General features: G+C 40.3%; 2 protein-coding genes across 14 annotated transcripts in view; one reads left to right on the top strand and one right to left on the bottom strand.

The window, feature by feature from the left end:
- ZNF568 (zinc finger protein 568) overlaps positions 1 to 14,205 on the bottom strand; it is an 80,886-nt gene that overhangs the window by 18,314 nt on the left and 48,367 nt on the right. For 11 of the 13 annotated variants that reach the window (XM_072835201.1, XM_072834747.1, XM_072835298.1 and 8 more), the window contains one exon: positions 8,204 to 8,253. In XM_072835201.1, coding sequence (XP_072691302.1) covers positions 8,204 to 8,253 — 50 coding nt within the window. Of the gene's footprint in view, positions 1 to 8,203; positions 8,254 to 8,956; positions 9,217 to 9,577; positions 10,213 to 14,205 lie in introns of those variants that run through there. The other 2 variants (XM_072835468.1, XM_072835548.1) reach the window with 2 other exon arrangements.
- The window catches only part of ZNF829 (zinc finger protein 829), a 76,596-nt gene continuing 71,618 nt past the window's right edge, over positions 9,228 to 14,205 (top strand). The window contains exons 1-2 of the mRNA XM_072769676.1: positions 9,228 to 10,233; positions 10,400 to 10,534. Of these exons, the coding sequence (XP_072625777.1) occupies positions 10,511 to 10,534 (24 nt within the window). The 5' untranslated portion in view covers positions 9,228 to 10,233; positions 10,400 to 10,510. The remainder of the gene's footprint in view (positions 10,234 to 10,399; positions 10,535 to 14,205) is intronic.

Genomic DNA, 14,205 nt, shown 5'->3' with positions numbered 1-14,205 from the left:
TCTCGATCTTAGGGTCATGAGTTCAAGCCTCAAGTTGGGCATAAAACTTACTTGGAAAAAAAAAAAAAAGACCGAATGGATAAGAAATTTTCAGAACTAGCATAAGAAAGCCAATGAGTCTTATTCAGAAGCCCAATGAGTCTCAAGGAGAATAAATAAAAAGAAACCCTAGACAATTATATCAAAACTGCTGAACACTAAAAGAGGATATGTTAGAAGCAATTTGAAAGGGACGCCTGGGTGGCTCAGTGGTTGAGCGTATGCCTTTGGCTCAGGGCGTGATCCTGGCGTCCCGGGATTGAGTCCCACATTGGGCTTCCTGCATGGAGCCTGCTTCTCCCTCTGCCTATGTCTCTGCCTCTCTCTGTGTCTCTCATGAGTAAATAAATAAAATCTTAAAAAAAAAGAAGCAATTTGAGATTAAAGACAGATTATCTACACAGAAACACCAGTCTGATTGACTATGATTATTCAATAGAAACAATATAAACCATAAAACAGCAGACTGTCAACTGAGAGAAAATTATCTTTCACAAATGGGGGCAAATCAAGACATTTTCAAAAAACCCAAAACCAAATGCCCTAGAAACCCATTAAAATATGTACTTCCATCTGAAGAAAAGTGATACCAAGATAGAGGGTTTAATAAGAATAATGAACAAAGAAAGTGGTAAATAAATGGATAACCTAAGCTAATATTCAAATATATAAAATACTAAAAATGTTTTATGGGTTAAAAAGAGGGTAGAATTAAAATATCTGACAACAATATAAGTTGTTTAATCAGATTATCCTAGTTCCTTATACTATTTAGCAAGAGCATAAAGATGTTCTTTAGTTTTGGATATTGGTAAGTTAAAATGCATTAAAATTTCTTAGGTAGGGATCCCTGGGTGGCTCAGTGGTTTGGCGCCTGCCTTTGGCCCAAGGATCGAGTCCCGCGTCGGGCTCCCGGCATGGAGCCTGCTTCTCCCTCTGCCTGTGTCTCTGCCTCTCTCTCTCTCTCTCTTTCTCTCTCTCACTGTCAATCATGAATAAATAAATAAAATCTTAAAAAAAATTTCTTAGGTAACCACAAAATAAATGAAATTAGTTTATAGCTTCAAAATTCATAAAGAAGTGAAATGAGATTAAAGAAATACATAAAAGGTAGAATAAAAAGCACAAACTAAGCCAATAATGATACTTTCAATTGTATCAGTAATTTTTTTAAAAAGATCTTATTTTTAAGTAATCTCTACACCCAACATAGGGCTTGAATTTATAATCCTGTGATCAAGAGTCACATGCTCCACTGACTGAGCCAGCTAGATGCCCTTATATCAGCAATTAATAATGGGCTAAATGATCTCATTAAAAGATAAAAGTCAAAGATCAAAGCCCAGATATATGCTGTTTACAAGAAACACATCCAAAACATAAATATTCAGAAAGACTGGAGGTAAAATGTGAAAATACAACTTGTATGCTTCCCTAATAAAAAATAAATATGTATTATATATAGACACACATACACATACATAAAATAAAGAAGAACAAAATTGGGGGATCCCTGGGTGGCTCAGCGGTTTGGCGCCTGCCTTTGGCCCAGGGCGCGATCCTGAAGTCCCAGGATCGAGTCCCACGTCAGGCTCCCGGCATGGAGCCTGCTTCTCCTTCTGCCTGTGTCTCTGCCTCGCTCTCTCTCTCCATGTCTATCATAAATAAATAAATAAATCTTTAAAAAAAAAAAGAAGAACAAAATTATGATAAATCCTCATCATTATGACAGAACACATCACTTGAAATAACTGATAGGCACAACAGACAAATAAATCAGTAAAAACAGAAATTATTTAAATTATAAAAAATAACAAAATTAACAAACCTGATTTAATTGCCACATATAGAATAATACAGCTAAGTCAAGTAACACTCTTCTCAACCACATCTGGAGGATTCAGAAAAACATCACATTGGGTCTTAACATAAAACAATCATTTTGCATGAACTCATGCTAATAAAGATGCACATTAATAGGATTGCCAAGGGGTGGGCAAATGGAATGGAAGATAAGAAATGAATAAATAATCAGAACAAGAAGATGGCCTTGCTCAGACCAATGATAACATTCCATGAAGTGAAGTTTATGATTAATGTAACATTGCACTTGAAGCCTCTCTCCATCTTATCAAGGAAAACCAGTGCAGTAAGGCAAGGTTTAGAATAAGGAACTTAAAAAAGGAAAAGATCAATATTTTAAAATAATACAATTATTTACAGACAAAAAATATCCTCACTTATCAATGATATGATTATGTAGTTAGATGACTCCAAATCCAAAAGAATCTATAAGATATCAGAATAAATGAGGGGTGCCTGAGTGGCTTAGCGGTTGAGTGTCTGTCTTTGGCTCAGGGCGTGATCCCAGGGTTCTGGGATCGAGTCCCGCATTGGGCTCTCTCTGAGGAGCCTGCTTCTCCCTCTGCCTATGTCTCTGCCTCTCTCTCTGGTCTCTTATGAATAAATAAATAAAATCTTTAAGAAAAAAAAGATATCAGAATAAATGAGCAATCAGCAAGTTGGATGGATATAAAATCAGTATCTAAAAATCAGTTTCATGTCTGTACACGAGGAACAATAAGAAAATGATGTTTAATGTTTAAAAATTAATACCATTTAAAAAACACAAAATATAAAAATACTTAAGAATGAAATTAATAAAAGACATATACGACTCTAATTACAACCATAATATAAGACCTAAATAAACAGAGTAATACCAGCTAGAGGGAGAGGAAGACTTACTACTATAGAAAATGCCAACCTTCCCCAAACTGATCAGAGTCAATGCAGTACAAATTGATATGCCAACTGGATTTCTACAAACTTGATCAGCCAATTCTAAAATTTATATGGAGAAACCAAAGGCCAAAACATAGCTTACAGACTCCTAGAGAATAAGATTACAGTAGAGGAATATGACTTACCAAGTATCAAACATTATTATAAAGCTGTCTTAATTAAGACAATGTGGTTTTGGTGCAGAGACAGAGAAACAGAACACTAGAGAAAAATGATATTGGGATATTAATTATCCAAATGGAAAAGGTTAAACTGGACCTCTACCATATATCATATCCTAAAATCAATCCAAAGTGAGTTAAAGACTGAAACACAAAAAGCAAAACAGTATCATTCATAGAAAACATGGGAGAGTACCTTTACTCATAGAGGAAGATATTTCTTAAACTAGACCTAAATAAATTAGTAAAGGAAAGGAAAACTGTTAAACGTGATGGCATTACAACCGAGAATTTCTACCACCATTTAACATTAGAAGTCAAGCCACAAACTGAGAGAAAGCATGTATAGCACACATAACTGACAAAGGATGAATCTATAATATTTAAGAAATACTTACAAAGCATTAAAAGGAACAACAACAAAAAAACCTTGGAAATCTAAAACTCAATAGAAAAATTAGAAAATGACATGAAACAGTACTTCAGAGAAGAGAAATCATGAAAAGGGCCTCAACCTCATTTAGCATACCAAAATATGCAATCTTTTTTTATTTTTATTTTTTATTATTATTTTTTTTTATGATAGTCACAGAGAGAGAGAGAGAGAGGCAGAGACATAGGCAGAGGGAGAAGCAGGCTCCATGCACCGGGAGCCCGACGTGGGATTCGATCCCGGGTCTCCAGGATCACGCCCTGGGCCAAAGGCAGGCGCTAAACCGCTGCGCCACCCAGGGATCCCAAATATGCAATTTTAAAATCAGAATACTATATCAATGCATACCCATCAAATAGGTAAAAACTTAAAAGTCTAACAATATCAAGTACTGATGAGAATATGAAATAACAGGGTTTAAAAATGATTATAAACACTGGAAAACAATTGTGGAGTGTCTAGTAAGGCCAAAGATGCATATATTCTATGACCCAAGAATTCCTTTTTAAGATTTTATTTATTTATTCATGATAGACACACACACACACACACACACACACACACACACACACAGAGGCAGGGACACGAGCAGGCTCCATGCAGGGAGCCTGACGCAGGACTCAAACCCAGGACTCCAGGATCACGCCCTGGGCGGAAGGTAGGCGCCTAAACCGCTGAGCCACCCAGGCTGCCCTGACCCAAGAATTCTATTCCTAGTTATATACCCAGAGAAATTCTTGTACATGATACAAGTTCAAGAATGTTCACAGGAGTAGTGTCTGTAATATAAAAGATAGATATATATTTATACAATGGATGGTTATATAGTAAATTAACAATGTGAATGATTTCCTGAATATATACTAAGAGACCGATAATCACATAGCAGAAGATTCCAAACTGTATAATTTTACTTAGATCAAATTTAAAAATAAAAACAGGGCAGCCTGGGTGGCTCAGTGGTTTAGCGCCACCTTTGGCCCAGGGCGTGATCCTGGAGACCCGGGTCAAGTCCCACATCGGGCTCCCTCCATGGAGCCTGCTTCTCTGCCTGTGTCTCTGAGCCTCTCTCTCTCTGTGTATGTGCCTTCATGAATAAATAAAATCTTTTTTTTTTTTTTTTGAATAAATAAAATCTTAAAAATAAATAAATAAATAAAAATAAAAACAAACACATATGGTTAACTGTAAAGAAAAGCAAGGGAATGAAAAACACAAAATTCAGAAATTACCTCTAGGGACTGTACTGGGATGACTTATGGCCCAGACAGGGTTTTTAACAATAATCAACATTTTACATCTTAAATATGGATGTTTAGTTACTTTTCATACCTTATACATTTGTCGCTATTCGGTATTGAATAAAAAGCAGTTTTAAAAAGTTAGTTATAAAAATAGTCAGTTACAATATAGTGTGATAAGAACTGTGACAGATGCATCATAGTCATTCAGTCACCAGGCATAATCAAGAGACTGAAGCAGGCTTCACGGAATCCAGAGAAAGCAGTGGTATGGGATATATCCCTTCTTGTGTTTCTTGTGCAATATAGCCAGCAGATAGCACTGTGCATTATGGGAACTGCTAGAGTAGAGTGAGAAGGAGCAGAGAAATGAGATTGAAAAGAAGGATCACATCATGAGAACATCACTTGTTCTCACAGGTGAGGGATTCTAAGCAGGATAAATTACCTCTAATTACAGGCAGACGAATCTTGCTAGGAGAAATGAGGAAATAGTAACTTATTTAGGTTAAGGGGTATGTGAAAGTTTCATGTAACACACAGAAGTTTCTGGGGCCCAGAAAAAAAAAGGATTCCAACAAACAAAAACAGACTGAAGAGCATTCCAAGTAGAGCACAGGATAAGGGGAAGGTAGAGAGGGAAATTAACTACATAGCCTGTATGTCTGAGGAGCAGACAGGTAACTGGTGAGGAATTCTGGGGAAGGGGTAGACAGAAGTGATACTGGAGAAGTCCAAAGGGGCCAGGACAGAAAGGTCTTGGCTGACACGTCATCCCTGGCAGGACTTATTGCATCCTTACTTACCGCTTTATTCCAATACTAGGACTGGTGCTCCAGTAAATATAGAAATGTACTTTATAATAAATGTATAATAAATGTGAAAGAGTTAGAACTTTGTCCTGAAAATAATTCACTTAATAAAGGAAGTGTCATAACTGGACTATTTTATTGGCAAAGAGTAAAAGTAGAGCCAGGGAGCCCAATTCGAGCACAATGCACTATCCACCTGAATTTCCATTACTATCATGTTTGCAAATCTTGTAGAGAACACATTATATATAGGAAGTTATGAGGAAGCCCATGGTCCCATAGCAAAAATAGGGGAAGACTTTTTTTTTTTTTAAGTGCATAGCTTCTCATTAATACAGAGAAAGGACAATCCACCACTCTGAGTAGAGGAGGAAATAAAGGAAGAAATGGACCATTGTCAAGGGTTTAGGGCAAAGGAAGGTAGAGTTCCTTCCTTACCAAGATGTACTAATATTGGATAGGGAGGGTGTAGTTTCTCCTCTAAGAATCTCACAGGAAGGTTCTGGCCAGATTGGGAATGTGAAGACAGACTCAACAAGTTCTCACAGAATTAAAAAAAAAAAAAAGTCAGAGAAAGGAAGAAACAGATTAATCCAGAATGGAAAGAGAATTTTATTAGTCTTTTGAGAGAGAGGAACCCTTGAGAACCAACCAAAATTAACGAAAAGCCACACTCAGACACATCCAAGGAAAAACTCTGAACATACTACAAATATTATGCCATTATTTAAAACTGACTACTCCAAAGTATCAGAAAAGAAAAATTTAAATAAACACCCCAAATTAGGAATTTTACAGCCAACATTTGCTGGTCATATCTCACACCAGATGTTTAAAGATTAAATTGTTTGAGCAAAAGACAAAGTACTTTAGAAAAGTTTGTATGACTTTTTTTTGGTTAAGATTTTATATATTTATTTGTTTATTTAGAGAATACAAGCAGGGAGAGGGGAAAGAAAGAGAGAGTCTCAAGCAGACTCTGTGCTGAGCATGGAGCCTGATATGGGGCTCAACCCCACAACCCTGAAATCATGATGACCTGAGCTGAAATCAAGAGTCGTATGCTTAACTGATTGAGTCACCCAAATGCCCCTGTATGACTTCTATATTTGTAGTAGGGAAGGCCATGACATATAGGAAGAAAACATTTTTGAAAACTCTGAATCTAAAACATGTACAAAATAGATTAGCTGTGGAAAAGTAATTTTTTTAAAAAATATTTATTTATTCATGAGAGAGAGAGGGAGAGAGACAGAGGCAGAGGGAGAAGCAGGTTCTATGCAGTGAGCCTGACATGGGACTCGATCCGGGGTCTCCAGGATCAGGCCCTGGGCTGAAGGTGGCGCTAAACCGCTGAGCCACCCAGGCTGCCCGAAAAGTAATTTTTTTTTAAAAAAGATGCGATTTATTTATTTGAGAGAGAGAGTATGAGTGGGGGGGTAGGGGCAGAGAGTGGGAGAAGCAGACTCCCCACTGAGCAGGGAGCCCTACGTGGGGCCCTAATTCCAGGATCCTGAGATCATGACCTGGCCCAAAGGCAAATGCTTAACCGACTGAGTCACCCAGGTGCCCTAGAAAAAATATTTGTAAAACAACTTACAAATGACAGAGAATAAGCTTAACATACAAACTTGTGCATAAACCAAAAAAGATAACACTCTTTGACAAGTGGGATCCCAGTTGTACTAGGATTTTGAAGTGACCTAACAGAATCTTTCGAATTTGAGTGACCTAAAAGAATCTATTTCCTCATCTGTCAACTTAGAATAATACCATATTTCATCAATTCTGAGATACCACTGATTGTAAAGCCACCATTACTTTATACACCAGGGAAGAAAAAAAAAATGCCATCAATGAAACTATGACTTACCAGGAACTATAAAATCAGTCCTGATTTCAGAGAGGTTAAAATATGAAGGAAAAAAAAGCATACAGAAGAAGAAATACAGTCACACCCTTTTCACAGGGTTGTTAATGTGGATTCAACAAGACAACACATGTAAAGAACTTCAAATTGTAAGTGGCTTAAAGTAAACAATAAGTTAGTTGCTTCTATCAGCAGCAGGATCCCATTCTGAAAACAAAAGTACATACCTACATATATGTACAGACACAATTTGAAAATATTAATCATGACTATCTCTAGATGGTGGGACCATAGGTGAGAAACTTTCTTAAACTTTCTCAAGTTTTAAATTTATTGCAAGAATCCTATATTACTTTAGTCATTATAAAGAGAGGAATTAGTTTATTTCTATCCTGGGGGGAAAAAGTATGTAGAGCTGACAGGGCAGGCAGGTCTTGCAGGCTGTTAAGAAATTTGGAAGCAAAAAAAATTCTTTTGGGCAAGCAAATAGGCACATGACTCTGAAGCAAACAACAAAGACACGAGGGAGACTGAAGTAAGTAACTCCATACTGTTCTTTATCTTCCCCTGCCAAATCAGTGAGACACATGTCACAACTATTCTGGGAATGAATGAAGTCCAAGGAAATGGAAATTCTAGATTAATGAGATGTTTTATGCAAAGCAGACATTCCTGGTTTAGACTCCTGTCTGGTTTAGGAAAACTCCATAAATCTGGTTTCCTTCTCTCTTACCCTTTTTCCAAATTATTATTGTAAGTCTCTTGGGTAGAATCCTGAAATAGGATATTGTTTTGAAAACAAGGAAGCTCCTTCCAAGAAGAGAGTGCCAAATACAACTTACCTCTGCCATGACTTCTGATGTGCAGTGGCTTTTCTCCCCTCTTCTGGATTCTTAGAGAATAAAAAAGATGGAAAAGGGTTAAGAAACTATGAGACAACAGACCCTTCCCAGAGCTCAGAGGAAGCCAAGTAAGAGCAAACCCTGGCTCCACTCCAAGCATGGAGAGTGAGCCCAAAACCAAAGAAGCCTGTAACCCCACCCCCACTCCTATCATCACACAAAGCAGGCAACCTTAGGGGCCCAGATGGGCGTCCTGGGAAAGAACCCCAGAATATGGCCGCCTTCTTCCATAGGAGCATGACTGGGTTCTTATTCTTCTGTTTTTTGTTTGTTTTTAAGATTTTATTTATTTGAGACACACACACACACACACGCACACAGAGGCAGAGACACAGGCAGAGAGAGAAGCAGGCTCCATGCTGGGAGCCCGATGTGGGACTCATCCTGGGACCCCAGGATCACACCTGGGCCCAAGGCAGGCGCTCAACCACTGAGCCACCCAGGTGTCTCCCTGACTGGGTTCTTCCTGACCCTGTATCTTACACTGAGCCCAGATTTGTGGCTCTAAAACACAACCTACATGGATCTATCAGAATCCCACATCTTGTCCTCTAAAACTGGATGGGCTCTGGGCCTGGCTCCCCTGAGGCCTCAGGATAAAAGGCACAGGGAAGTGGAAGGAAGGGCTTCCAGGCCCAAGCTCTGAAGAACCCCCAGGACACCAGAAATAGCCGCGGGGAGAAGGCCACTCACCGCTGAAGAGGGAGCGGCAGACCCTGGTCAGTTGCGGCTGGGATCCTGAATCCCACGCGAGCAAAAAAGGCTCCAAAGGTAGGCGGGGTCTGAGATTGCCCCAGCACCCATCCACTCAATGACCCCGCTCAACGCCGACCAAGAAGGTACACAGCGGGCGCCTTTCCAGTTCTAGCTCCAAAGGCGGCTCCGACGCGCCGGCCACTGGGCTCTGGCACTGGGCGGGAGGGGGCCCCTCGTGCTGTGCTAACCGCCGCCCCGCGGGCACTGGCCGCAGGACAATGGAGGTCACACAGCAGCGACACCTCTGACCTCCGACAGGGCCAGCCTGACACCAGGCGCCCACGCCAGGTGCGCGGCTGACGCCGCCCTCCCGCCAGTGAAGAGTAGAGGCCTCGACAGTCCCCAGCCTCCCCAACATCTTCTACTTTTCAAGCGCGAGTCTGCGGCCTGGACAAGCCCGACAGCCACTCACGTGTAGGACTCAGGCCCCGCCCTTGGAGCCCCTCGCCGCGCACTTCTCCCGGGTCCTCACGCTCCAGTCTGGTCGAATCCGCCCCAAGCCGGTGTCAGGCCGCCCGGAATCCCCGACCCCTCACGCCCGAACTCCCGCCAACTCACCACCCGCCAGCCAACTTCGGCCGGAAGTGGCAAATGCCGCAGAGACCCCAGGAAAATGTAGTCCAGGGCAGGAAACATGCAGCCCCTCTGCCGAGCGTCGCCTCGCGTTCCTAGGCTTCAGCGAAGGCCAGTACCGACAGCCCGGCCTCGCCTGAGCATCCTGAGGACCGGGGCGAGCGACAGGTCCAAGCAGCGAGAGCAGGCTGCTGAGGAGTAAAAAAAAGTGGACCGTGGAGGCTCCTGGGAAACGTAGCCCACCGTGGAGGAAAGGGGGGGCGGGTCGGCCACCTGTACATCCCGAGCCCTCAAAGTTGACCCGTGTGCAACAGCCCTCGCTCCAAACCGGGAAGTGCTCAGAGGCCTCTAGGAACGGCAGTTAAAAGCCGAAAAGCAGACAGTCCAGAGTCTTCTCCACAAGGAGCCACCGCGCTCTGAGGGCGGGATCAGGAGCAGACGACTCCCGGCTACACCAAGAACTAATTGGCCTCCTGGACCCGGGCTGTTCAGCCCGTCCCACGATCCTTCCTGGTCGAGTTTGCGTGTTCAGGTTTCGGCTGAGAATTCGTTCCCAGTTCCCGGCGCCCCCCCAAAGCGCAGCACTCCCTTAGTCGGTAACCCTCCTGTGCAGCAGCCAAGTGTCCCTGCAGACACATTTGGTAAGGATACTACGTAGACAATGCTGTGTCCTCTTGCTCTATCACATCAGGGGCAACATGAGGTCGTGTCGTTTCACTGTTAGTGATGCTAAATTTGATCATTTGGTGAAGGTGGTAATGGCCAGAGATTTCCATTGTAAAGTTATATTTTTTTCCTTTCTGGCAGAAGCAGGCTCCCCTATGGGGCGCCCGGTGCAGGACTGGATCCTAGGACCCCAGGATCATGCCCTGAGCCGAAGGCAGATGCTCAACTACTGAGCCACCCAGGTGCCTGGGAATGACACTTTATAAGGGACTCAAGGTTGGTCTTTACTGTTTAGCAAAAATGAAGGGGAAGGACTGTGCTAGCTGATTATGTCCCTTTTATTAAGAAAGCAAATGTTTTTAAATACCCTTAGCCCTAAATATTTCTGCTTGTATCTAATAGCCAGATTCATGATACATGGCTGCCCTGAATTACAAGTAGGCTGGGAAATAAAATATTGAATTCTTCCAACATTTATGGTGGAAATCAGCAGAGAAAAGATAGACTGAGGCTGTCTATTGTGCCTAATGCAAGCTTCCACCACCAGATAATTTACTTCCTATAGAAAAGATACGAACTTGAATCCCAGAGTGAAGATTCAGGTAAAGAGACAATGTGTCTGGCTTAAAACATGGACAAAAATCACAGAACTAAAGATACCTGCAAATCAGATTCTCTGGAGGGAAAGAGGACAATGCTTTAGGACAGCAATCACTCTTGAGAGGAACCCCAGGTGAACCCGTGAGGGAGGTGAGACTCTTGGAAGTGGCAGAGGCTGGTGATACTTTAAGTGGAACATTTCTTACTAAGGTAGAAGAAAGAGTACAGACACTCTGGGGCTTGTGGACAGATTTAAGAGTGAAAGATGGATGGGGGTTGGGTGGCACAGGAGAGAGAAGTTCCTACTCTACAACTTAAACAGCTCATTTGACATAGAAACTCTGAAAAATATTATGTACTATGTTCAAAGTGTGCATATAGACACCATAGGGAGAATTGCTATTTCCTTCATATTTCATTTGCTTATGATTATGGACTTACAAAAAATTATGAGTGTAATAGTAATTCTGCATATCATAAAATCTGCATATTCTGCATATTCATTCTTATGCACATGTTACTGAACAATGTGAACAGTTATTCATATTTTCTTCTTCCCTATGTTATGTTTGTTCTGGTTATATTTATGAAAATCTAATTTTATGTCTGTTAAAGCTAAAGCTAAAAAAAATTAGAGCTTGTGTTTTGTAGGTCTTTTTTCTTTTTCAAGCTTTATTTATTTATTTGTTTGTTTGTTTGTTTGTTTATTTATAAAGATTTTATTATTTGAGAGAGAGTATGAGCAGGGGGGAAAAGGAGAAGCAGGCTCCCCGCTGAGTAGAGAGCCTGATGTGGGGGCTCAATCCCAGGATCCTGGGATCAGACCTGAGCTAAAAGCAGATGCTTAACTGACTGGGTCTCCCAGGCACTCCTCAAGCAATTTATATTTATTATATTTTCCAAAATTCTTGGTTCACAATAGATTGCAGATTTTAAAAAAGGAAAGAAAAAAACCTTGTATTTCACTATAATTTGAGAAGCACTACTTTAAAAAACAGATGTAATGGGATATTTACTTGGTCGTTGAATAAATCACTAAGTGGCTTTTTGTATTATAATTAATGTGACCAAAGACTCCCAAGAAAATAAGATCACAGGGGCACCTGGGTGGCTCAATGGTTAGGCATCTGCCTTTGGCTCAGGTCATTGTCCTGAGGTCCTGGGACTGAGTCCCACATCAGGCTCCCCTGAAGGAGCCTGCTTCTCCCTCTGCCTGTGTGTCTCTGCCTCTCTCTGTGTCTCTCATGAATAAATAAATAAAATCTTAAAAAAAAAAAAAAAGAAAAGATCACATTTACATCCTTAATGAAAATTTCAAGGCTGGCTATAATCTCCCTCCTGTAGTACCTGTTTGTTCCACCTTGGCGAGTATACTAAATAAAGATTAGACCCGTGTTTAAGAAAGTGCAAAAGATAAATTCTTTTATTCAGAGGTGCTCCTCCTCCACCTCTAACATGAGGGCATTAGTCACCCTGTGGAATATGCCTTACTGCCTTCTGCTGCAAACTCATTCACCATTTGTGTCCACCTTCACTTTATCGTTTTGATTTAAAGATCAGATTAGTTTCGGTGCCTCACATTTTAGATAACATTTATGGCTTATTCTCTACCTTCAGTATTTGCCCCTTCGAGCAACTCCCAGACATAGCAGAAATCACACTTGTACATTAGATACCAGATCTTAGAAAGTTATTGTCCACTATGCAGCAAGAAAGTAAAATCTCACAAAGGTTGAAGCTAATATAACAAATTTGTGTGTGACTTCGACCTCTCTAAAACATGCAGAGGTATTATCAATGGTAAGAAACAACTTTGGAATGGGGCACTGGTCATAGCGTAGCTCTCTACCAAGCTCATTTAACAGAGGCTATATTGGGCTATATTGGGAGTATTACATAAAATGGCTGCTCATGTTGCTTTCAGTTGTTAAATTTAGTTAGAGGAGAAGCAGCACCTGGTTCTCTGGGAATACTAAAACAGTCATTAACTATGCTCCAGAAGCAGCTGCTGAAGCTTTGTGTTAGCTTTTCTACTGGCACTCTGTCCAAAGCAGCTGCCAGTGCAGCTTGATGTTCATCTGTATTTGTTGGTATACAAAGTTATCAGTATATTTAATTAATTAGTGGCTAATTTTCCATGGCTTGCCAAAGCTAAGAAAAATGAATCTACTCACTGAATTAACAGTATCAAAAATTAAGAACTTTCATAAACACATGCATTTGGTAGAATACATCCAACCCACTTGTAGGTATTTATCTAAGAAAAATGAAAACATAGATCTATACAAAGACTTGTATCCAAATGTTCACAGTAGCTTTACTTGTAATATTCCCAAACCTGAAATAAGCTAATTGTTCATCAACAACTGACTGGATAAACAAATTATGGTTTGCTTACTCAGCAATAAAAATAAACTACTGCTACCACAACAAAATGGATGAGTCTCACAGTATCTAAACAAATGAAGCTTGATACCAAAAACACTGTCTGATTCCACTTATATAAAGTTCTAAAACAAGCAAAACTAATCTATGGAAATGGAAGTCAGAAAAATGATTATCTCAGATAGGAATGGTTAGTGTTTGGAAGGAAGCCAAGGGAACTTTCTGAGAGAATGGAAATACTCTATTTCTTGATCTGGGTGGTAAATACACAATTATATACATACGATGCATAGTTAAGATTTTTATATTTTGCCTATGTAAGTTACACTTCAATTTTTAAAAAGAGAAAAAAAAGAAAAAAACCCTTCAGTCATTAAGGGTGGGGAAATTTTAGACACATGGGTCAGGGTTGAGAAAAGGATAAAAATAATGATGTACAGTGTGCATACAGCCTGACACCTGTGTACTAATCAAGGGTCTCCAAATATTTCGGACCTGTGTATAGGCTTTAAGATATGAGAACTACAGTATGAAAATTACCATTTATCATCCAATGTCTCTAAAATTCAATTCGGTAGGTTTAATACTCAACACAGTTTTATGTAGATATATAAAAATAATTTTGATGTAGCCTATATTTTTTTACCGCATTTAATTTCAAGTGTGCTAAAGACTTCACAAGTCCTGAAAGTTTATTTTAATCTTAAAATAGCACCGATCCTTTATTTCCTTTCTCCCTTCATTTTCACACTTCTGAACTGGAAATAATCTTCTTCCACAAGGATCTTGGCCTCTGTCCTCCACATTTTAGCATGATGCAGCACACTCAATCCCCATTCACTTCCTGGTGAAAGGACTTTTCACTAGGCCTGGTAGGGATCAATAGGACATAGGATTCTCTCTTATTAGAGATCTTGCCCATTTCCCCTGCTGTACAGAAATCAAACTAATCAAACTTCCTC

The sequence above is a fragment of the Canis lupus genome, chromosome 1, assembly GCF_048164855.1.
Source record: "Canis lupus baileyi chromosome 1, mCanLup2.hap1, whole genome shotgun sequence".
NCBI lineage: Eukaryota > Metazoa > Chordata > Mammalia > Carnivora > Canidae > Canis > Canis lupus.
The sequence above is the reverse complement of the archived record's forward strand: the minus strand, read 5'-3'. Positions and strand labels throughout refer to the sequence as shown.